The sequence below is a fragment of the Pipistrellus hanaki genome, assembly GCF_964339955.1.
Source record: "Pipistrellus hanaki genome assembly, chromosome: 15".
NCBI classification, from domain to species: domain Eukaryota; kingdom Metazoa; phylum Chordata; class Mammalia; order Chiroptera; family Vespertilionidae; genus Pipistrellus; species Pipistrellus hanaki.
Genome location: NC_140517.1, coordinates 40,072,265 through 40,096,235, shown reverse-complemented (window position 1 = coordinate 40,096,235; position 23,971 = coordinate 40,072,265). Strand labels below are relative to the sequence as shown.

At 48.4% G+C, this 23,971-nt stretch overlaps 1 protein-coding gene across 3 annotated transcripts; it reads left to right on the top strand.

The window, feature by feature from the left end:
- The first annotated feature begins 12,214 nt into the window (after positions 1-12,214).
- Positions 12,215-23,971, top strand: LOC311609962 (cell adhesion molecule CEACAM21-like). Of its 3 annotated transcripts, XM_084860773.1 has the most exons (8): positions 12,215-12,409; positions 13,520-13,876; positions 19,963-20,241; positions 21,202-21,331; positions 22,252-22,304; positions 22,637-22,668; positions 23,043-23,084; positions 23,322-23,971. In XM_084860773.1, the coding sequence occupies exons 1-8, from the start codon at positions 12,346-12,348 to the stop codon at positions 23,385-23,387; spliced, it is 1,023 nt and encodes a 340-aa protein (XP_084716899.1). In that variant the 5' UTR covers positions 12,215-12,345; the 3' UTR covers positions 23,388-23,971. The 3 variants fall into 3 exon arrangements, with proteins under 3 accessions (XP_084716899.1, XP_084716900.1, XP_084716898.1); XM_084860774.1 differs by lacking the exons at positions 23,043-23,084; positions 23,322-23,971 and having other exon boundaries at positions 12,234-12,409; positions 20,056-20,241; positions 22,252-22,749; XM_084860772.1 differs by lacking the exons at positions 23,043-23,084; positions 23,322-23,971 and having other exon boundaries at positions 12,234-12,409; positions 22,252-22,749.

Genomic DNA, 23,971 nt, shown 5'->3' with positions numbered 1-23,971 from the left:
TGTTTTCACCTCCCTCTGTTCCTTTGGGGACAGCCCTGCCCCACCCTCCCCACGGATGCCTCAGGAGGCCAGTGGGCAGGAGTCTGGGCACCCTGGGTCCTGAATGTGCTATTTACCTGCCTGTGCCTGCAGCCTCCAGTTCCAGGGGCTGGAGCCACGTTGGGACAGGCCAGGAGGTCTGCTGAGGAAGCTCTGGCCTTTGGTGGGTGATGCAGAGCCAGTCACTGGCCAGAGGCTGGGAGCAGGTGGAGGGCCTGCCCCACTGCCTCTTCCTGCTTCCCACCAGCCTCCTGAGCCTCCCTGCCAGCAGCTGGGCCCCCAGGAGCAGAGCACCGCACCCTGAGTTTCTCTGGCCAGGAGGCTCTAGGTTGGGGAGCACAAAGCACACAAGAAAGCATCCCTTTGGAAAAGAAAATGGTCTCTCTATCATAAAAAGTTATGGGCGACACAGAGTTGAAAAGGAAAAATATAGAATAAGTTGCCTCCCAAATACCCCCATTTGTGTGTGTGTGTGTGTGTGTGTGTGTGTGTGTGTGTGTGTATTTTTTCCAATCTGGTCCTCATTTTCCTTTTTAAATGTTTCTGTTCCCCTGACCCTGCACGCTCTAGGCTGTCCCTATCCTCAAAATGGATTCTTGTTACACCTTAAAGAAGACAAATGCTCCAGCACCACTCCTGACAGTCCCTGTGGGTCCCCAGTGACCTCTTCACAGTGCCTTCCGGCCCCAACACCAGCTCAAGGAGCTTCTTCCTGTCCTAGTTAGTGTGGCCTGACCAAGGCATGTCTGGGCTCAGCTCACGGCAGGGACCCTGAGCTGGGACATACCAGGTGTGGAGCTCCAGCTAAGAGAGAATTGGGTGACATCTGCCAAAAACCACATTAGGGTGGTAGGACCGGGGTTCTGGGGAAGGCATGTGCAAGCCAAGTTGGGGCGCACATGCACCTGGCTCCAGGGCAGCTCCGGAGGCACCGGGAGGTAGAAGGCCAAGGCTCTGCCTGCTCTGGGCCTGGGCTATTCCCAGCCGGGGTCTCTTGGATGGGAGCGGGCGGTGCTGAGCAGCTGGGAGCTCAAACATCTCTAGAGAAGGCAGAGGAGAAATAAGGCCTGCCCAGAGTGATCCCTTCTCAGTGACAGGGCCCCTGAGGGGCCATCACGTGGCCCTGCCCACACTGGCTGCCCCAGCGCTGTGGACCTGCAGACACCTGAGAACCTGTGACCTGTCCCTTTTCCCACTCTCCCACAGCAGCAGGCCCAGGTCCCTGTTATCCTTTCTTCCCTGAAAGGCCCGGGGCTTGGACCGATTCACAGCTCAGGCCAGTGGTACAGTGCATTTGGTCACAAGCCCCTCGTGGTGCAAATCGAGGAAACGCTCCGGCCCTAGCTCATTTCCCAGCTGCAGGAGCACAGCCTGTGGGTCTCAACCCCCATGCCCAGGCCCTCTCACCCGGTTCTGGGCGGCCCAGCTTTGCTATAGCGCGTGGTGGTAGGCATCTCCTTAATGGCCTGCCAGGTGAGGACGCTGGCCTCGGTGCTGCCGTCCACACCCGTGTATGCATAGGCATTCTCCGGGAAGCCTTCCATCTCCTGCTAGCTACCAAGCTCCCAGGGGTCGGTGCCCGTCAGCTCTGTCATGGGGTCTTGGCTGTCTAGGCCGATGTCCATGATTCTGTGCTTGACCTTCATGTGCCCGTTCAGGTGGCCCTTGAGGTTAAACGCGCTGGAACAGTAAGGACACTGGAAAGGCTTGCTGCCCGCGTTCAGGTGCATGTGGCCCTTGAGGGCCATGATTTTTGGGAACCCTTACCTCTCTGTGTCTGTTGGTTGAGCCTGTTAATTTGCTCCCCGACCCTTGGGGCAGCCTCTGTCCTCTGCCTGGGGGACTTGCTTGGGGTCACTCTGCCTTCCCCATGGTGGTACAAGGCAGGTGCTAGAAGAAGCCTGCAGGACAAAGTGGACACATGGGAGGGGGGGCTGGAGCAGAAGGGTCTGTGATATGGACATCAGACACCTTTCCCATCTCCTTCACCAAAGCCAGGTTCCTATGTTAATTTCCTATGTTTTTGCTGTGTTCCAATGTCACCCCCTGGAGGGTATAAGGTGACCTGCAGCTGCATCAGGGATGCTGACCAGGCTCCAGAGAGTGGGTGCTGACCCTGAGCTCTGGGTAGGGATGGGCTCTGACCTCCAGAGTGAGTGGCCAATCACTGTGTGTCCCAGGCTGCCCCGCTTCATCCAGAACAAGGTGAGCACAGGGACAGGGTGGCAGTTGTCCAGAGGACTCTGGTTCCAGTTCTGATACTCCAGGAGGAGCTCGCTGTCCCTGAGGTTTCAAGGAAGGGCCTGGTGAGGGCTCCTGTGGGGCTTCCAGGAGAGGGTGCTGGCCTGGGGCTCTGATGCCCAGAATGCCCTGTGTGTCCCCATCACAGCATTGGGGCACTGCATCCAAGTCATCTGTGTCCCTCACTGTCATCTGCTTTAGGCCTCCCCACTGGGTCCCAGATCTGGAGCAGCTCCACCTGGAGACTCAGCAGGGACCCTGAGAGGAGGCCCTCCCCCCACCTGGGACCCTCAGCTTCTCTGAGGTGAAAGCACTCCAGATACTGGGTTCTCCTGATTCATCCTGCTCAGGAAGTTCCCCAAACATCATGGGCTGGTGACAAATTCTCAGAGACACAGCCAGGTGACCCCACAGATCAGGGCCTTTGGGCACAGGGATTTGCTCCCTGACTTCCTTTGAGGTAAATGTGGGCTCCTTCCTCCTGTGGTAGTAACTCCACTTGGGTCCAGAATCCAGAATTTGTGCCAGGTCAGCTGTCACTGAGAAGAGGAAGGACCCAGGCTGCCACCAAGACCTGCCTGGAGAGATGAGATGTCACTCACCAGGAAGAGGTGGGGAGGGCTGTGATTTTGGAGGAATGAATGGGGTCTGACCTCTCACTGTTAGGAGAGCCCTGCCCTCCCTTTTTCGGACAAACAAGGGCCCTTGCTGGCCCCTCCCATGCTGACATCAGGCCCTGGTCTCCAGGGAGCATGCAGTGACCACAGATGTCTCAGGTGGTAGGATAAGAGGGCAGGTGCCAGGCTTTAATTGTGTGGTTTCCATCATTTATGTCTGTGAAGCCATGTGAGGGTGCAGACAGGCAGAGCTGGGTATCAGTCTGTCTGGTATCAACCTGGGCACAGGGACTGGACCCTCCCATCTGACATCAGGGGTTATCTTACATGCCAATGCCCTGGCTCTGCCTCCTGCTCTCACTGCAACTTCCCTCCTCCTTAGATTCCTGATTCCCTCCTTGCTCAGCATGCCCTCTGTGGCACAAGGTCCAGGCACTCAAAGTGACAAGTGACCAGACCATACTCCTCAGTCACCCTCCAGATGTCAGAGGCAGGTGCAGGTGCTGGGATCAGGGCCGCCTCATGGGAAAGGACCTCCAGGTCTGAGTAACCACCACCTGTGGGGACTGGCAGGTCCTATCATGGTGGGTGCCTTCATGCAGTGATTTGGTTTCCAGAGCTTCCCACTGGACTGGCCCGGAGGGCTTGATTGAACAATAAAGAGGGCCTGGACCCTTTCTGCCTTGGGCCAGACCCACCAATCAATGCCGGCGGATGCAGGAATATTAGGGCTCAGGGATAGCGTGCAGGCCACACACCTCTATCTTGAGAGCCAGTGGAGCTTAGGAATTTGCTCATCCTTCTGCTGGTGAGAGGAGTTGGGATCTGGGTGAGAATCCCCTAGCCTCCTCTAGTTTTGCTTTTCAGATTTAAAGGGATAAAGGGTAATGATTCCTACTGACAAACAAAATAGGTGCAGAGGCATGGATACATGAACCATATCTCAGAGGGGAGATAGTCGGGGTGACTAGAAGAGATTAACCAAAAAACATATGCATAGCCCATGGACACAGGCAATAATTGGGCCAGGGCCTGGGGTGAGGTGGAGGCCTGGTGGAGGGGAGGAAAGGGTGCAGTGGGGGACATCTGTACTATTGTCAACAATAAAAATTATTTTTAAAGTTGTAGCTAGCTTCTTGATAGAAGGGAACCCTTACATCACTGTAAAATGAAAACAATGCACTGGAATATTCTTTAGAAGAAAGCAAATAACCATTTTCAATTTATCAGTAATTGTGATGCAGGTTTTACTTTTCTAGTTCATCACTGATAACACCTTTGTAGTTTAGCTCATGGGAAATGGTGAAAGCTAGCCACTATCCATGTTTTAGTTCAAGAATGTGGACTTTGTGTGGACTCTCCTGTGATTTTAAGCGTTCACATAGGTCACCTTCTGTGAACACTAATGCCCCCTTCCTAACCCCTTAATGAGGGAACATTAAAGGTCTTGTAGTTCAGAGAGGGGCCCAGGGATGGGGACAGTGGTTGTCAGCCCACAGGTGCTGGGAAGGAGACCTGACACTGTCCATTTGGGGGGTGGGGGGAGGGAATGCATTTTTAAGTTATGGTTGTCACAGTGTATGAGTCTGAAAATGTAGGGAAACTCCTATGATGTAAATTTCTTCTTAACAAGATGTTTCTTCCTAATGATATAAATGACTGCATTTATTGCTAAGATGCTTGAGATGGTAAGAACATCAGAGTAGGCATGGCATATAAATTTGTTAGGAGGTATTTTCTCTTCCCAGTGTCTACAGAATTTTCTTCACCTGACTTTGCAGAACAACCCACTGGTGTCACTCTGATTTGTGGGCACACCCTTTCGCAACCCAGTCTTCCAGCCAGTGAGCTAAGGCAGCCATCAGTCATCACCTCTAACTATGCCTCCTGCTGAACCTGAATGTGTCCTCTGACCAAGGTCAGCCCCAATCTCTCAACTCTGCTGCCCTTTTCTTTCCTTTTCCAGCAGGAGGCACACAGCCTGCTTAGTGGCTGCAGCTGAATGTGCCAGAGCCTTTCCACTGCGGAATCCAGCCCTTTCCCTGGGAACATTCCATTTCCTCACCTTCAGTGCTCCAGCCAAGGCCTCAGTCCTTCCCCATTCAGTCCTATACCAACTCTTTGTCCCCCTCACCCTCAGGCAGCTCTGTCTGCCCGACTACCCAGTCCCCACAGAGCTGCAGAATGGTCATCGCTGCCCCTGATCCCACCAGTCTGGAGGCCCAGTCCTGCCTCCCTGGTCAGCTGTCTAGGACTAGGCTTCAGGCTCCATGTCCTGATTACCATGACCTACCAAGAGGTGGCAGCAGCTGAACAAAGGAGAGATGCAGGGACATTTGTTATTACCCTGTGAGTATGCAAGTGGACATGCGGGAGAAGGTGCTGGGGGGTGAGGTGGACAGGGGCACCAAGGAAATGACAGAATTTCCTGCCAATTTAGATGCTGGTAGTGTGTGCCTAGGGGATTTAACAGAGAGTTCTTGGATATTTTCTTGGAGATAGATAAGAAGGTAGTTGTTACTCAACATTTGGGTCCTCTTTGTTTCTTGATGAGTATGGCTAATGGCTTATCAATTTTGTTTATCCTTTCAAAAAACCAGCTCTTAGTTTCACTGGCTGTTTGTATTGTAGGTTTTTTTTAAGTCTCTATGATATTTATTTCTGCTCTGTTTATTATTTCCTTTTTTCTACTTACTCTGGGCTTTTCCTATTCTCTTTCTAGTTCTTTAAGTTGTAAGGTTAAATAGTTTAATGCTGATTTTTCTTGTTTTTTGAGGTACGCCTATAGTGCAATGAACTTCGCTCTCAGGACTGCTTTTGCTGTATCCCAGAGATGTGGGGTTGTTGTGTGTTCATTTTCATTTGCTCCCAGGAGGTTTTTTTTTTTATTATTTCTTTCTTGATCTCATTGGTAACCCATTCAGTGTTTAATAATATGCTATTTAGCTCCCAGGTATTTGCGTGTTTTTACTGTAATTGATTTCCAATTTCATCCCACTGTGATCTGAGAAGATGCTTGATCTTATTTCAATCTTCTTGAACTTGTACGGACTTGTTTTGTGTCCTAACATGTGGTCTATCTTTGTGAATGATCCATGTGCACTTGGGAAGAATGTATATTCTGCTGTGCTGGGGTGAAATGTTGTATAAATGTCATTAAATCCATCTGATCCAGTGTGTTCTTTAGAGTCTCTGTTTCCTTGTTAAGTTTTTGTCTGGAAGATCTGTCCAGTGAAGTCAGAGGGGTGTTAAAGTCCCCTACCATGACTGTGTTGTTGTCGATCTCTCCGTTAAAGTCCTCTAGAAGTTTTGTTAAATATTTAGGTGCAGCTATATTGGGTGCATATATGTTTACCAGGGTTATATTCTCTTGATGGACAGGTCTCATTAGTCTTATGTAGTGATCTTTATTGTCTCTTGTGATGGCCTTCATTTTGAAGTCTATTTTGTCAGATATGAGTGGTGTTCCTCCAGCCTTTTTCATTTCCATTTGCATGGAAATTTTTTCCATCCCCTCACTTTCATTCTGTGTGTGTCTTTTGTTTTGAGGAGCGTCTCTTGTAGACAGCATATAATTGGGTCATATTTTTGTATCGATTCAGCTACCCCATGCCTTTTGATTGGAGCATTTATTCCATTTATATTTAGGGTTATTATTGAGAGGTACTTATTTATATCCATTTTCATTCTGTATGGCTAGGTTTCTCTCTCTGTTTCTTCTCAGCAATCTCTTACAGCATTTTATTTTATTTTATTATCTCAAGAGAATCTATTTTAAGTTAAATAATGTTAAATGCAACAAACAAATTATTCAAGAAATATTATCTTAATGTAATATCACAGGCAATAAATATATTTCAAGAAAATGGGATTTTAAGTATAATAATATTATCAAAAGTGTATAACAACATAGTATGATATCAAAAACGTTGTAGGAAATATTAAAAGTCTGCTGATAACAGGATTACTATAATACTATTCTGTTCTAAAATATGTTCCCCCCTCTGGCTATATTTTTGTTCATCATTATATGTAATTCATTATGTTCCACAAATGAGTGGGATCATGTGATATTTATCTTTCTCCCATTGGCTAATTTCGCTCAGCATGATGCTCAGAGCTGGTTCTCTGGTGTAGGCCACATGCATCACATGCATAGGGTCTGGGGTCTCAGGTCCTGGAAGAACTAAGAAGCCACATCTTCTCTTTGGCTGATCCGGCAGTATGCCTCTGTGTTTGGGTTGAGTAATTCCTGTCAAAGGAAGAAGAGATCTCTGAGCCCTGCAGCCTTCTCAGAACAAGTGCCATGTTTCACAGGTGCCCTGGGGGTTGACTGTGCTTGGGTGTCTGTCTGTTCCCATGCTCCTCCCTTCTCCCACCCTCTGTTGTCACTTTACACTGCCCTTTCCTGAGCTGGAAGCACAGCCAGGGCTGGGCTGGGGGCAGGTCCTGGGGCCCCTGGGACCTGCATGACAGAACTTTCATACTCCACACTCACCTCATAGATGGGGCCTGCTGTCTTGGGGTCAGGTAGGGGACACTGGTTCCCCATCTACAGAGGCATGTGTAGAAAAGCCGAGGTTAGGCAACTCTGCAAGTCTCTGGGCTGTTTGGGCCATTCTGAGTATGACGGGTCTCCTGTTAAGCATTCTTGATTCTCAAGGAAGTTACTAAAGAAAAGATGGTTAGCAAACATTCAGTCAGTCTCAAGATTAGTTTCCTCTTGCAGGTTCCCTTAAAATCATCATCTTCCCTTTTTTGTTCAGAATCTGTTACATTTCGTTCTAAATACATATTAACTTTCCGGGGTGGTCGAGGGACTTGTGGGCATCACTGATTTTAAAATCTCTATCAGGTGAATTGGGGCCAAACTAACCAGCAAAATATGTTCCCTCTTTTTTTTTTAATTTTTTTTTTATTTTATTGATTTTTTACAGAGAGGAAAGGAGAGGGATAGAGAGCTAGAAATACTGATGAGAGAGAAACATTGATCAGCTGCCTCTTGCACACCCCCTATCGGGGATGTGCCTGCAAGCACTGTACATGCCCTTGACAGGAATCGAACCAGGGACCCTTCAGTCCACAGAACGACGCTCTATCCACTGAGCCAAATCGGTTTTGGATATGTTGCCTCTTAACATGAGATCATTGAAAGGGGTCAGGTTCTGATTTTAAAACAGCCATTGGTTGCTTAGACACCCCTACCATTTGTACAGAAACTTTACCCTGGGGAGAGGAACACTTAGATGGGTAGGGTTAAGAACAGATAAAGAAGCCCCCGTATCTACAAGGGCCTTAGTAACATTCCCTTTTAATATAGTTACAATTTCTCCTAAAATATTAGTAAGGAGAAGGAGAAAATACCCTCTCTCGTGGTCCTGGAGCAGCTCTATGTTTGCTTCTGTTTCCTCTTTATAAATCACACTTCAGGTTCTCTTGTTAAACAATCTTTCTCATGGTGACCTTGCTTTTATTGCATAAGACTCCTCTCTGGTTTCAAAACAGAGCTTATTTAGTAATTCTGTTGCCTTACTCTCAGAAACAGTGGGTGTATTCGTTGGAATAGGTCAGAATAGGCAGGATTACACGTTCTAACTGTTAAAAGTTTGTGAATCCATCACGGTCCCAGACAAAGTTGGGAACCATTGCTGGTTCCTTTCTAGCTGAGACCAGCTTTTTCCAAAGGGAGATGTTAGAATTCCTATTCGCATTTTCCTTCAAGTCAGTGGTAGTAGAGGAGATGGAATGGGAATGTGAAAGGGAAAGGAAAGGGCAAGTCTGGAAAAAGGAAGGTCAGAAAGGAAGTGGGGAGAATGCGGTGCAGACATTTGTTAACTTCAGAACCGTTCTGAGACAGTCTCTAAAATTTCATCCTTTTTTTGGAAGAATTATTTTTTCTATGCTTCAACTTAGAAGATTCTAATTTCCAAATCAAGATATGCTTTCCATATAGGCATTCAGTTTAATTTCAGAGCCGGTGTTTTTCTAATTTCTGCATGCAAACTATTAATGTAGGTGCCCCAAAACAACTGCAGTTTGCCATTTCTAAGTTGATATTTTCTAGTTAAATCACCCCATTTCTGTAAAGCAATTGCAAGTAAGGCTTCCTATCAGGAGTGTTAAATGGGGGCTGAGGTTTGGGAGGTTCTGGCCTTGGAGACACAATTTCACTATATATATATATATATATTCTGAGCAAATTTTGTAGATATATTTTGTAATGGGTCAAGTGTGGCCTCAGTTTCTCTCCCAGCTGTCTAAAACAATAGGAAGGGCCAAAACTGGTTTTGCTCAGTGGATAGAGCATCGGCCTATGGTGAAGGGTACCATGTTTGATTCCATTCAAGGGCATGTACTTGATTGCGGGCACATCCTGTGTTGGTGGAGTGCAGGAGGCAGCTGATCAAAGTTTCTCTCTCATCAATGTTTCTAGCTCTCTATCCTTCTCCCTTCCTCTCTACAAAAAAATCAATAAAATATTTTTTTAAATAAAAATAAAACAACAGGAAGGGTTCAGGACCAAGCCTTATGGTGCCCCCCTAGATGAGCCAGTTAGTTAATTACAGGTGAGTTGGGCCTTCCCTATGGGGCTCCTTCACCTAAGAATAACCAAGAATCAGACTGGATGGAGAATGTGCCCCTATCGCTTATGAGCTGATGAGTTCAGCTCATTTACACAGCCAAGATTTTTTGCTCAGTCTCTTAGAAAGCAATTCCAATTAAAAGGCCAAAATCAAAATCAGCCACCATATTTTTCCTCCAATTGCACCTTAGCTTGAGTTCTGTCAACCCTTAATCTTAATTCCACCTCAAGGATTTTAAGACACAGCTCAAATAAAATCAGACCCTCGACCAAAAGAAGGGGAAGGTCCTGAATCCAAGAGACAACTCACCCATATTCACCCAATGGGTGGGGAACCAGCAGGCTTGATGGGCCCTTTGCTGGATCCTAGAACCAAGTCCAGGTCTGCTGGAAGGTCCTGGGTGAGCTTCTTTGGAATCCTGCCACGAATACGCCATCTAATGTTAACATAAAAGCATTCAAACCTGTAAAGAATTTGTATGAGTTTATTTAAGCTAAAATGTCGACAATTGCTGGGAAGCAGTATCTCAATGAATTTGGAGAGTGCTCCAGAGAATAGCGGTTTTTTCATCTATTTTTATACACAAGAGGGGACCTAGGTGGGTTACATGAAATCCATTGATGAAAGATTAGAGAGGCAGGAGAAAGCAAAGTGGAGAAACCTCTGGGATTGGATAAAACCTAAAATGATAGACACATACTTAGATGGGTGTAGGATAGTTAACAATCAATAATGAACATTACAATAATAACAATGAAGGAATTTGTGGTATCTGTCCTGGCACACAAGCACATTAGGTTGTGTCTCAAGGGGTCAGGAAAATTGAAACTTATAATTTACCCAGACATTTCAAGGGTATGTTATCATAGATGCAAAAAGACAGATAGGCTCAGTTAAGGTAATGGTTGACCTTGTCAGTGAAGATACCAATCTAGGACGTAACTACCCACCATAACTGCTTTTAGTTAAAGTTTCATTTCAGACCATCTTTTGTAATTACTTTAGGGCTCTGAGTTTGCCAGACTGCCATACAGGCCTCCCCTGAGCTTGTCAGGTTAACATGTGGCCCCTTTCATCCACATGACTCAGAATCTGAATTTTTAGCAGGACCTGCAGAGCCTCCCTATGCAGAGGAGATGGAGAAGGGAGTATCATTCTGGAGGAGGATGTGCCCCTACCTCTTTTGTGCTGATAAGACCTTCCACAGGGTCTCATTCTGGCTGGGCATCCACTACAACTGGGCAGCTGCCCAAGCAGCATTTCTAAGATGTCCCCTGGGCCTCGAAACCTTTAGAAAGCTCCTTAGATGATACGATACACAAATGGGATGGCATCCCTGTGACAAGAATTCCTGATGTCGCCCCTGGCTTCCTCTCTAAAGATAAGAGCAAATTGGGAATGAGGGAATGAGAGAAGGCGGTGGGAAGGCTACTGTGCACTCCACACAGAGCTGTGGCAGATGCCCCGGATATGTGCACCCCAAGCTTCTGCTTGTCCAAGTGTGAGCAGTGGCATGGCACCAGGTGTTAACCTATGGAGTTGGGCCCTCAGTTCAACAACCTCAGTACTTGACTTCAGCTAAGAAAAGAATTCAGAGTCAAGAACTCAAATTATACTCAAAGATGTAGACTAATTTGGCATTTAATATAATCATTTTATTTTCCAATCATTTACAATGAAACAATGTTCCAGTTAGCTTTAAAAGTTATGTAGTGCTAATTAGTAAAATATTGAGGATAATATTTTACTGCTATCTTGCAAAATTATAAGTGTTAAAAAATAAAATATATGAAAATATTTAAAAAAAAAAAAAAGAACTCAAATTATAAGAGAGTTTATTTAGAAAGGTAGAAGTGAGCGGTAGGAAAAAAATGGGCTCAAGAAGCTAGTTACTGAAGCAAAAGGAGAACCCATGGAGCTTAGGACAAAGAACAAATATAAGTGCCTTGAGGAAAGGAGTGGGGACAAGCACAGATATGCTCCAGAGAGAAAGAGCCGCACTGGGTCCTTCTTCTTGAGGGCAGTTATCTGGGGTCTCAGTGGAGGATCCCAATAAAATATCATCAGCTTTCCAGGTGTGTCCTTTCAGGGTCGAAGGTCCTTAGTCAATGCAGTAGATCCTGATGTTAGCTATGTCCTAACTCATCTGATTTTGATGCTTTTCTGAGCCTGCAGCTTAAACACAACTGAAGCCTAGATGTATTTTATCACAGTCGGAACCTCACTGTCCTCGGGGCTTAATGCTGAAGGGCTATTTTTTGGTCTCTGGATGCTTTCCCCTCTAAGAGCATCTAACCCACATGACTAAGAACATGCCAGGGGAGGAAAGGTCAGAGGAAGGTCTCAACCTCATGATCAGTGATATGAAAGGTCAGGGGGTCTATACTGCAAAACCAGGATATGCTCCAGGAGGAAAGGTTACCCAGGGGGTAAGGTCCCAGTCCACTTCGGCACGATGATAGGTAACCAGGTGACCTTCCCCTACTGACTTATTGTCCTACTCTACTCAGGCCTAACTGCCTACTATACAAGCAAGGTGTGTGTGTGTGTGTGTGTGTGTGTGTGTGTGTGTGTACGTAAGTAGGAATCACTGCGGAAGAAGGTAGAAGCCTCAGCAGTTACAGGGAATGAAAATGTAGAGGAAAGAAAAGGGGAAGCAGGAGTAACAGGAGGGCAGGAAGGAACCTGAGTACAGACTCCACCTCTAGCCCATGTGACCAGGGAAGTGATCTTGGCCCAGGAAGAGGCTCAGTGCACAGAGAGGAGGAACAGCATATCCCACCACCAGGACAGCAGTGCTTCTGAGCATTTTTGGAATCCAAGCTCTTACCACAGAGGGAGGGACAGAGCAGGCAGCAGACACCATGGAGTCCCCCTCAGCCCCTGCCCACAGAGGACTTGTCCCCTGGCAGGGGCTCCTGTTGGCTGGTGAGTGGGGACAACTACCTGGTGGTGGAAGGAAGGAGGACAGACACAGGCTAGCTGGGGAGCACAGGGCTCTCAGACAAAACAAGGGGGAGGAAGCAGGCTTCTGTTTGGACTTAAGGGGAGAAGACAGGGGAATAGAGTAGAATGGGGAGGGGACTCAGCAACAGGAAAACGATGCGGAAATAATGAGGAACAGGAAAACCTCAATGACTGCTCATTTCCCAACTTACTCATCACTGAGAGTTGAATGCTGAAAACTTCAGATAATAACAATTTATGTGAGGAGATGGGAGATTTAACCAGAGGCACTAAACATTGTCCTTACCACAAAGTTCAGAAATAGGCAGATATGCCGAAACCAGTTTGGCTCAGTCGATAGAGCGTCGGCCTGCCCACTGAGAGGTCCCAAGTTCGATTCTGGTCAAGGACATGTACATTGGTTGCGGTCACATCCCCAGTAGGAGTTGTGCAGAAGGCAGCTGGTCAATGTTCCTCTCTTATCCATGCTTCTAGCTCTCTATCCCTCTCCCTTCCTCTCTGTAAAAAAATCAAAAAAAATATATTTTAAAAAGAAAGAAAAGAAAAGAAATGGGCAGATACATCCCAGGAGGTACAGGACCCTGCAACACTCACTCATTCACCCACAGGCACTTACAGCCTGTTGCAGGCACTGGGTGTGCAACAAGGTCAGATGAGCCCCTGCACCTATAAAGCTCATGTTCAATCGGACGAGGCAGACAAGAAAAGATCTAGATGTGATGTCAGGTCCCCCCTAGTGCCCTGCAGGGAACAGCCCGGAGACAGGTCAAAAAGTGAAGACAGAGGTCTTTAGAGGAGGTGATCTCCCAAAGGGTCTCCCAAGGACACCTCTGAGTGTCAGCAGGGGTCTTAGGGCAGACATTTGAGTAACAGTATTCAAAGCAGAGGAAATAATAGGTTCAGAGGTGCTGAAGTATTGGTGGCCATGCTGCTGACCTTCACCATAGGAGACACACACAGATACTCTGACCATGGCTGAGAGATGAAAAGACCTGCTCAGGACTCATGGAGTCATCTCTCCATTCCAATATATAGCTCTTAATATTGATCAATTTCTCTCTTCCCTCCTAGCCTCACTCCTAACGTTATGGAGTCTGCCCACCACTGCCCAGCTCACTATGGAATCAGTGCCCCCCAATGCTGCCGAAGGGAAGGATGTGCTTCTCCGTGTCCACAACCTGACTGGGGATCTTAGAAGATATGCCTGGTACAAAGGGGAAATAGTGGAAAACAATGAAATTGCAGCATATGTAATAGAGACTCAAACAACTATCAATGGGCCTGCATACAGTGGTAGAGAGACAATATACCCCAATGGATCCCTCCTGCTCCAGAACATCACTCTGAATGACACAGGAAAGTATATCCTATCGGCCTCACAAAAAGATTATGTTAACAAACAAGTAACTGGACAGCTCCGTGTATACCGTGAGTAATAGCTCTCTGACCTCTGGGTGCCGGGCGGGGTGAATTCTACTTCACACACAGAACTGACAGCCCTGGACTCACCTACAAACTCCTCCAAATCATCTCCCAGGTTGGGTTAGGGCATTTAGTGCAGGACACACACAGTGGAGACAAACTTCCTAAGGTCAGAGTTCCCTTCCCAGATTCCAGCCCTGCACACATTCTCCTCAGAGAGAACTGATGTGAGTGACTCAGCACAGGGAGACTCAGCAGAGTCTCACTTCAGCCCCTGGTCCCCTCCCATGACCATGACACTGAGAAAACCCTGCAGAGCTTGCTCACACCCTGGCCTGAGAGGATCCTGAAATCTCACAGAGAAGCTCAGCCTGGGAACCCCTCCCAGACCCTTGTCCCAGGGCTCCTGACTCCAGGGAACCTGGGGAGCCTGGGTCAGGTTGGGTTTGACCTCCTGGAGGGCTAGTGGCAGCAATGGATCTACTTCTGCTCACCAGCCAGGGCTCAGCCCCAAGAGCCACATGAGGACAGGGACAGAGCCTAGTCCTTCAGCTAAGGCAGTGTCAAAAGAGCAGAGATAGACAAAATACACTGTACCATTAGCTGACTCTTTTGAGGGATTTAGCAGACTCTGGAGGTAAGTCAGGTCTCCTGGAAGGAACAGTGGGGAGAAGATGCTCCTGACAGCTCCTCGTCCATCAGGGGTCAGCCCAGGAATTCTCTCTCCTGGAGGCAAATAATGGCAGTGGCAATTTAAGTCAGTGTCTCCTCTATACTGGGCTTCAGGTCAAGTACTCAGGGATGTTTTAAGGTCATTTCACAGACAAGATGGTAATCCAGAGCCACTTAGCATTTGTTCTGTTTTTATCCAAGAGAAACAAAGGCACAGTGTGATACAGTCATTGCATCAGGCTCACAGAGACACAGCAAGGTCCTTGCACAGCCACAGCCCACCCTCTCCTCCACCACGAGGGTCTTAGGTGCCTGTGGACCCTGAGACCAGCCATTTGTTCAGTGCTTTTACTTAGCAGTCCCAGTTCAAAGTTGATTTTTCAGGTCTGGTGATTAAGCAAGTGGAGAATTAATTTTCACTCTCAAATCAAATTACCTACAATAACATTCAGAGTCAGTGCTGGGATCTTCCAGGCCTTCCCCTCAGGTGGCCGATCCACCCCTCCCTGCACTAGACTAGAGACCACTTATTTGTTTCCTGAGGTGTTGGCATCACTCCTGCTAGCTATGAATGAAGGGCCTTTGCCTTCTCACTCTCCTCCCTACACCTGCTACCAGCTCAGAGACCAGCACTCACTTGCTCTTTCTTGAAGGAGGGAAGAAATGATGGTGAATGGTGACAGAATGAATGAATGATACATAATTGCCTCAGAGACTGGAACCTGGATGCAGAGTCCTAAAAGGTTTTAGCCACACCTGTTCCCTGTCCCCACAGGTGCTGAGAGCCATGTCCATCCCTCTGACCTCTGTCCCTGAGGCCAGCTCAGGAGCCATGTCACTTGGTGACTGTGGGCTGTTCCACTGTGAGAAGGTTTTCCAGGCTGCACTGCTCCTGCCCTGAGGAAGCTGTGGGCTTTTTGAAGTCACCTGTGTCCCCCACTGTCCACCAAGGACATTCTGCCTCTCTCTGCTCCTTCCATGTCCCTTATGTGCTTCCTCCTTCATGCCAGACACATTGCCTAGCTCTGCTCTGCTTCCTCCACCAGGCAGTCTCCCCAGATTGTCCTGCTAACACCTGTGTCCAGGCCCACCCTCCCAGGCAATATGAGAGAACACAGAAACAGTGGTTGCAGCAGCCCCAGTTCCATCATGAGCAAGTTTTCAGGTACCAGGAGAAAGAGCTTTTGCTGGGCCCTATCAGGGCTCCTTTTCTCCATGAGACCAACAAGAGAAACAGGCCACATGACAGGGATAGGTAATCCAATGACCTACTCTCTACATGACTCAACCAGGGAGTTAAAGGCAGAAGGACAGGTCTGAGTTCCCAAAAGCTCATGGGTTCACTTTACCCCTGACCGGTGACTCACACCCTTGTCCTGGTGTGAGGCTCCCATTTCTCTCACTGGCTCCCGAGACCTTCCCAGGGTGGGTCTGGTGAACCTGAGCCATCTGACTGGTTCACTGCCTGTTTCACACATGTGTGTCATTATGAAGACACCTTGACCACAGGGTGTATCCTCTCAGACTGTGAGATCCACCAGCCACCCTGCTTCCTCTCAGTTGCTGCCCATTTTAATGAATATGACTACTATTCATTAATATGACTTCTATTCATGTGACCTGCACAGCGGTGTAACCCCAGTTGTTTCCTGAGTTAGAAAGACAAGGATGAGCATATGCCACATACCCATGTGAGATCGCCTGCCTATCTTCCAGACTGTCGATAGAAACAGGGAGGCACCTACTTCCTAACTTTACTAACATGGCTCGTCTTTTCTACCAATGTGGTGTCATGCCTTTCTATATACAGCAGAGATACCTGGACTCACCCCACCTCACCCCAAATCTCCAGCACCCCCTGGCACTCCCTGCCATCACTTCTGTTCTCTTAGCAGGACTCACCTTCTCTCTATCCCAGGGAGTCCCTCATATCAAACCCACTGTAGCATCTTCCTTTGGTCACCATGTGACCTGATTGGATGAAAGAATTTGGTCTATGACCTTCATGTTCTCAGACAGAAATTCCACCAAAAACTGGCATTAGAACTTCGGGGCATGAGTGATTTTCATAATTCTTTCATAGTTTAATTCAAAATCTATCCATAATTGCAAACACAAATGGTCCATGAGGGCCATAGTTTTAGCAAGTTCATGCTCCTCGACCTTCCACTAGTCCCCCTTCTGTACATGCTATTGCCTGCGTGTTGAGGAAGGATCCCTGCCCTGTAATGCAGAAAGGACATTACAGACCAAGGCCAGAGAGCATGGCTCTGCTGTCACTGCCAGCCAGATCCCCTGTCCCTCACTCTTGACTAAATCATGGACCTGCAGCCTGTGTAATTAATTGTCCACCAGACTTGCTCTGGTCTCCAATGTATTGTTTCTGCTCAGACACCCAGTTCAGGGCCACACTGCCCAGTCCTCTCATGGTTTAAGGACTATGGGGTGGCCCATCATGACTCATCTCTATGTTTACCCTGGAATGTGAGGCTTTAGTGGAAATACATTTAGACCCAGCAATGAAGTTCTGTGAGGCTGGAAGGAACTCAGGACCTGCACATTCAGGTGAGACCATTCCAAGGTCAGCCAGCTAGTCAGCTGGTCAGTGAGAAGCCAGGACAGGTGGTGGGTGGTCTCTGATTCCCAGTCCTGTGTCTTTCTGTGATCAAACCCTGATAGTTGTGTGATACCTGAGAAAGCCTGTGGTTTTTCTCCCAGACATAGAGCAGGCGGCCTTACAATCTCTGAGCGTTCAGCTCCCCATGCATTTGTTTCTCTTGTGATGCACAGACCCGCCTTATTACTTTAAGAACTCTAGTTAGCTGAGAGGCACGAATTCTAATTGAAGAAGCCTTTGGAGGCCTCAATGGGTAATGTTCTCTCTGTTGTCTGCACAGTGGTGTTACCCAAACCCAACATCACAAGCAACAACTCTAACTCGAAGGAGCATAGGGACCCTGTCATGTTAACGTGTGAACCTCAGACTGAGAACACCACCTAACTGTGGTTGATCAACAGTCAGAGACTCCAGGACAGTGCCAGGCTGCAGCTGTCCAAGGACAACAGGACTCTCACTTTACTCCTTGTCACGAGGAATGACGCAGGACCCTATGAGTGTGAAACCCAGAACCCTATGTGTGCCGGCCACAGTAACCCATTCACCCTGAATGTTCTCTGTGAGTAACTTCTGTCCCTGCCTGGACAAAGCTGCCCACCCAAATCCACACTTCCAGAGACCAGGCCACATCCCTCCTTCTCAGGTCAATGGACACAGACCCCTACAATGAACACCCAGGGTTGCCATCTGTTCCTGGACCAGGCACATATGGGCAGACTTGTCCTTGAGCCAAAACAGGAAGGGGATAGGATACTCCTTTATGGAGAGGCTCCGGGTTAAGAAGCTTTCATGGGACAAACAGGTTAATGTCTCAGACTCAGGCTCAGTGAACACAGGGGCTATGGTTGGGACTTTTTAAAACAAGACTGTGCCCCAGCTCAGAGGGAGAGTGTGGCCCTTACACAGACCAGGACCTTCCTCTTCCCTCTGATTACATCATGTATGACTGTGTTCTCTCTGCTCCAGATGACCTGGATGCCCCCATCATTTCCCCCTCCGACTCCCATTTGTTCGTGGGACAAACCTCAGCCTCTACTGCCAGGCAGCCTCTAACCCGCCCGCACAGTATTCTTGGTTTATCAATGGGAGTTCCCAGAACACCAAATAGGATCTCTTTATCTTCAACATCACTTTGAATAATAGTGGATCCTATATCTGCCTTGCCCATAACTCTGTCTCTGGCCTCAATAGGAACATGATCAAGACTATCACAGTCTATGGTAAGTGCCTTCTGGACCATTGGCACCAGGCTGTGGGATGCAGGGCTGTCTGGTTTTCAGAACAGAGCCTAGAGGGTGTTATCTCCCATCCTATGGCCAAGGACACAAACAAATCACAAAGTCTTCCCCTGAGCCCTCCCACAACATCTCTGTAGACTCCCCTCCCTTGCTCTTCAGATCTCCCATGGCAGAGCTGGGGTCCAACCTTGGAAAGTGAGGAGGGGGCTCTTTCAGCCTGATAAAGAGTCAAGAAGTGGAGGGAGGAAGCTTCCCGGAGGGGAAAAACAAAGGTTTTCAAGGTCAGGTTGCTTCTTCTGTCACTAACACTTTCCTTCTGTCATCTCTTCTCTGTTACCGGCTTTGTGTGCTACAAGGAACTACGAGGCTTTGAACAAGCTCACCACTTTTCCCCAAACTAAAGGAGGAAACCACCTCTGAGGTGGGATGAGCAGGACAGACCCCTGCACAGTGCTCTGTTCCAGGCTCACCTGGTGACTGGTTGCTCTCTGTCTTCTGTGGTGGGATAGTGGTCTGTCCTCTGATTGGCAAAATCATGTCACCCATCGACACCATGGCCTCCTTCAGACCAGGCTTCAGGGAAATGGGGAGAGAGTGACTGACAGGGTAAACCCCTCTGAGCTGTGTTGTGACTCTGATGTAACCAGCTAAAAAACACTGTGAGACACAAACCTATGGGACATTCCTACGGAGAGCATGAACAGTGGTGCTAAGTTGACAAGTAGGTAGATTCATGGGACAGAAGGAGCAGTGCCACAAACTGTGTAGTTTACAGAGGAAGCTAAGAGTACCAGCCTTTTGTTAAAACTAACTATTTCTCTCTAGGGACTTCCTTCTCCCTGATATTCAATCCACAGGCCAGGAAGTGAACGTCCTATTCTGATGGAGAAATCTTTATATTAAAACTTCTCCAGGTCCTAAGGTCATGAAGACCCCTGGACTATATTCTCTAATAAATTATTTAACAAAAGGAAAATGCCTTCCCATCTCTGTGTGTAGCCACCATACCAGTGAGGGGGTGTGAATGTTTAGAAAGTTACAGAAAGGCCCTAGCTGGTTTGGCTCAGTGGATGGAGCGTTGCTCTGTGGGTTTGGTTTGGGTCAAGGGCATATGCCTTGGTTGTGGGCACATCCCCAGTGGGAGGTGTGCAGGAGGCAGATGATTGATGTTTCTAACTCTCTATCCCTCTCCTTTCCTCTCTGTAAAAAATCAATGAAATAAAATTTTTAAAAAGTTACAGAAAGGTCTAGGAAAGAGTCACACAAAAGGCAATGTGTGGAAAATGCCACCTGGTGATTAAGATGCTGGATACACGGTCTAAGGCTCCCGGTGCTAATACTCATATGTCCTGCGAGAGGTCAGGGGTCATCCTGAGATGGTCTGGATGAAAGAGGGGAGGTATAGCCCTCTCCTTACAGACTGTCACCTGAACAATTGTCCTCACCCTGCAGAGGTCAGAGTCATCCTCTAGTGAGCTTTACAGAGATCACTGTGGACTGTGAGTGGCTGACATCTCTGAGGAAGGAGCCCACTCTCACTCAGTCACTTCCTCTGTCCTCCACAGAGTCAGTGGGAAAGCCTGCCCTCCGAGCCAACAATGCCACAGTCAGAGAGCGTAAGGACACCGTGGTCCTGACCTGCCTCTCAAATGACACAGGGATCTCCATCCGGTGGCTCTTCAAGAACCAGAATCTCCTGCTCTCGGACAGGATGAAGCTGTCCTGGGACAACAGCACCCTCACCATCGACCCCGTCAGGACGGAGGACGCTGGGGGTTATCAGTGTGAGGTCTTCAACCCCATCGGTTCCGGCAAAAGTGACCCCTTCAGGCTGCATGTGCAATGTGAGTGACCCTCGACCTCTCCCACTTGCCTTTGTATATTTCACGGGCAGGAGGGTGAGATGGATGAAAGCCTTGAGGAGGTGGGAGCTTCCCTCAGAGCCTATAGAGCACATGGGTAAGGACCCCAGGATTAGACTAATATCATCATTGTCTTGGCTCTATGAGTACTAGCTGTCTGACTACTAACTGTCTCACCCACCTGAGCCTCAGAAAACTGAGGCTCAGGTGGGTGAGACAGTTAGTAGTCAGACAGTTTGACCTAAACACTGTTGTTAGGATATTTATTATGAGGTTAATGAGTTTCAGCCTTCAACCAGGGTCATGCTCAGTCAGGACTCATTCAATGTAAATTATGTTTGGTATTTTTATGAACGCTGTTGTCAGTGAATGTAAAGTCAAGCAGAACTCGGTGAAAATGTTATCACTCACCAGCTCTGGGACCACCAGCCATTTATTAAGCACCTCCCATCCCTGATGTGCTCATGAGGGTGATACTTCCCATCCCCATTGTGGGGGTGGAAGGATCAGATGACATGAAGGTTTAGTGTTTCCCACCCTGCCTGGACCATCAAAAACACTCAGCACATTCTAATTACTCATCAGCACTGAGTTGGCAGGTAAGGTGCCTGCTAAGACTGTCCATAGTGATGGAAAAGAAGAAACAGGGGTAAGAGACAGAATATGTGAGAGAAAGAGGAGTTAAGAGGAAAATTACCAGGACATGGGAATGGTGGGTGTGAGAATATAAGCATAGTTACAGCAAATGGAAGGTTTCAATGTGCAAACCATAGAAGGATGCAACCTCCAGAAGTGGGGGGTCTGGAAGAAGGACACTCCCAAACCGCACAGACTAGGTGGCAGTTCTGTCCTCGCTCACCAGGTCTCCCCCTGCAAGGCCCCTCCTGCTTTCCCCTGAATGGACTTGGGCTCTTACCCCTCCCCATTCCCTTTTCATTTCAGCAGAACAAACCTTCACGGACTACTCTGTGGTGGGCATCGTTGGCATTGTTGGCATCGTGATCGGGGTCTTCGTCATGGTGGCTCTGGGGGCCTTTCTGGGCTATTTCCTATACCTCAGGAGGACTAGGAGGTACCATGGCATTGCCTCACCCTCACCCTAATCCTGTCCCCTGACCCAGACAGACCCCCAGCAGAGCCCAGGCCTGGAGGACAAAGACTTTGACCTCAGAGAGTTCTGGGCCAGCTCCCTGTTGCCTCCCAACTTCCCCATGGATGTCCTTAATTATCCATCCAGCTCCTCCCTCACCAGCTGCTGACCAGGGTGGTTTCCTCAACAGCTTCCTCACCTATAAATGAGGCATGATTAAAGAACTGTGCCCTCAGGACTGTCCTGGTTCTCCCCACACTTGCAGCAGTGCCAGCAGGTAGTAAGTGCTCAGTAAGGCACCTCCTGTTTATCTAAGTTTACCCTCCGAGGTGAGGGTATGGGCCTCCTCAGGGTCTGAAAGTCATCCTGGCCAAGGACACACAGCTGAGGGTGGAAGAGCGTGGACAGGTTGGTGTGGTAACCACAACTCTGATGTTGAGACAGGAGGACAGCGGAGCCTGTGGTGTAGTTTTCGCCTCTAGGTCAGCTGGATGGAGACAGGACAGGTCACTGTCACAGTAGAGCCCCTTAGGCCTGAGGGATAGGTCTGGCCACAGCAGGGCAACACGCTCATCTAGATGCTACATGAGGCTGGCACTGCTGCCCCCTGAGCCCTTGACCTTTCCACTAAGTCAGACCCTCTGGATGGATTTCTGTCCATGGTCCTCAGTCTCCTCCCTATTACTCCTCCCAGACTCCCACCTGCCTGTGGGTCCTTCCCCTTTGGGCCCAGGACAGCCCTGGATCATTAAGGCCTTGCCTCAGTTCCTCTCTCCTGGGCCAGTCCCCCTAAACAGTGGAGAGAAGCCTGAACCCTCTGCTGGGAAAGGAGACCCTCCCTGCCCCCTGTTGTGACACCAAAGCTCCCTGGACCCCTCACAAGTAAGTATGACCTTTCCCAGGGCCAGTGACCCGCGTGATCCCCAAGTGCACCCACCTCCAGCGGCCACCCTTGGTGAGTGTCTGTTCCGCCTGGAGCTCCTGGGCCTGTCCCACAGTAACCACCACTGCCCTTGTCCCTCAGACTCTGACCCTTCCCTAGGCTACAAGTGGGATTCTCATCACCACTCTGTACAGGGATCCCTACTCACCAGTCAACCTAACGTGTAGGCTGTGTCATGTGTCACCACCTCTCCCTCACTGGACCCTGAAATGGCAAGAGTCTCTTGCCCTGGGAGATGACCTTTCACCCCTGACTCTTGGGAGCTTAAGAACCACCCCCTCATGGGAGAATAGGCCAAAGCTTCCTCCCCCCTGGGTGCTAATGCCTCCTGTCTCTGCTCCCAGGCCAGGGTCCCACTGGAACAACTGCCTTCCAGGTAAGTCCATCCCCTCCCTGCTCCCTCACCCAGAGCTCAGTGACCCACCCTCAGGGCAGGGGCACCATCCAACCTCACAAAATAGCACAGACCTCTTCCCCAGAAGAGCCAGCAGGGGAGCCCCGCCCTGGCCTGGTGATGTCCCCAGTGAGGAGTGGACAGGGCAGGGCAGGAGTCTGAGGGAAGCACTGGAGTCCAGCACGGAGCAGAATAGGCACTGGGAGCACCAGTCAGAGGTCCCAGGCTAACAAGGGTGAGGGGGTGTAGTGTGGGCTGAGATTGGGATTCTAGGCTACAGGTATGAAGACAGCTGCTCAGAAGGCAAAGCGGCCCCTTGTCTCTGTTATCTGATGCCCTCTCTCCCCCCTGTACAGGGCCTCCTACCTAACACCAAGACATCAGGCCCCATCTACGAGGTGAGTGTGGGTTATGAAAGTTCTGTCCTGCAGGTCCCAGGGGCCCCAGGACCTGCCCCCAGCCCAGCCCTGGCTGTGCTTCCAGCTCAGGAAAGGGCAGTGAAAAGTGACAACAGATGGTGGGAGGAGGGAGGAGCCTGGGAACAGACAGCCAAGCACAGTCAGCCCCCATGGCACCTGTGAATCATGGCACTTGTTCTGAGAAGGCTGCAGGGCTCACAGATCTTTCTTTGACAGGAATTACTCAAACCAAACACAGACGTGTACTGCCAGATCAGCCCCAGAGCAGACGTGGCTTCTTAGTTCCTCCAGGACCTGAGACTCCAGATACTGTGGGGGGACTGTGGAGGGGAGTCAGGAACTGGATGTGGTCTGCGCTAGAGAACCATCTCTGAGCATCATGCTAAGCAAAATAAACCAGTGAGAGAAAGATAAATATCACATGATCTCAGTCAGTCATTGTAGAATATAATGAACAACATAAAATGATGAACAAAAGAGAGCCAGAGGTGTGAAAGTATTTTAGAATATAATAGTAGCAATCCTGTTATTGGTAGATTTTTAGTATTTCCTACATTTTTGTGATATCATACTATGTTGTAATACAGTTTTGTTAATAATATTATACTTAAAATCTTATTTTCTTGAAATATTAATGTTTATTGCATATATTAAGATCATTTTTCTTGAATAATTTATTTATTGCATTTAACATTATTTTTCTTAAAATAGATTCTCTTGAGATAAAAAAAAAAATGCTGTAAGAGATTGCTGAGAAGAAACAGAGAGAGAAACCTAGCCATACAGAATTAAAATGGCTATAAATAAGTACCTCTCAATAATAACCCTAAATTTGTTTTTTTTAATAAATCTTTATTGTTCATATT

Coding starts and splice junctions, on each gene's coding strand:
- LOC311609962 (XM_084860772.1), top strand. CDS start 12,346: ATGGAGTCCCCCTCAGCCCCTGCCCACAGAGGACTTGTCCCCTGGCAG. Junction 12,410..13,519: donor GCAGGGGCTCCTGTTGGCTG/GTGAGTGGGGAC, acceptor CTTCCCTCCTAG/CCTCACTCCTAACGTTATGG. Junction 20,242..21,201: donor CTTCAGGCTGCATGTGCAAT/GTGAGTGACCCT, acceptor TTTTCATTTCAG/CAGAACAAACCTTCACGGAC.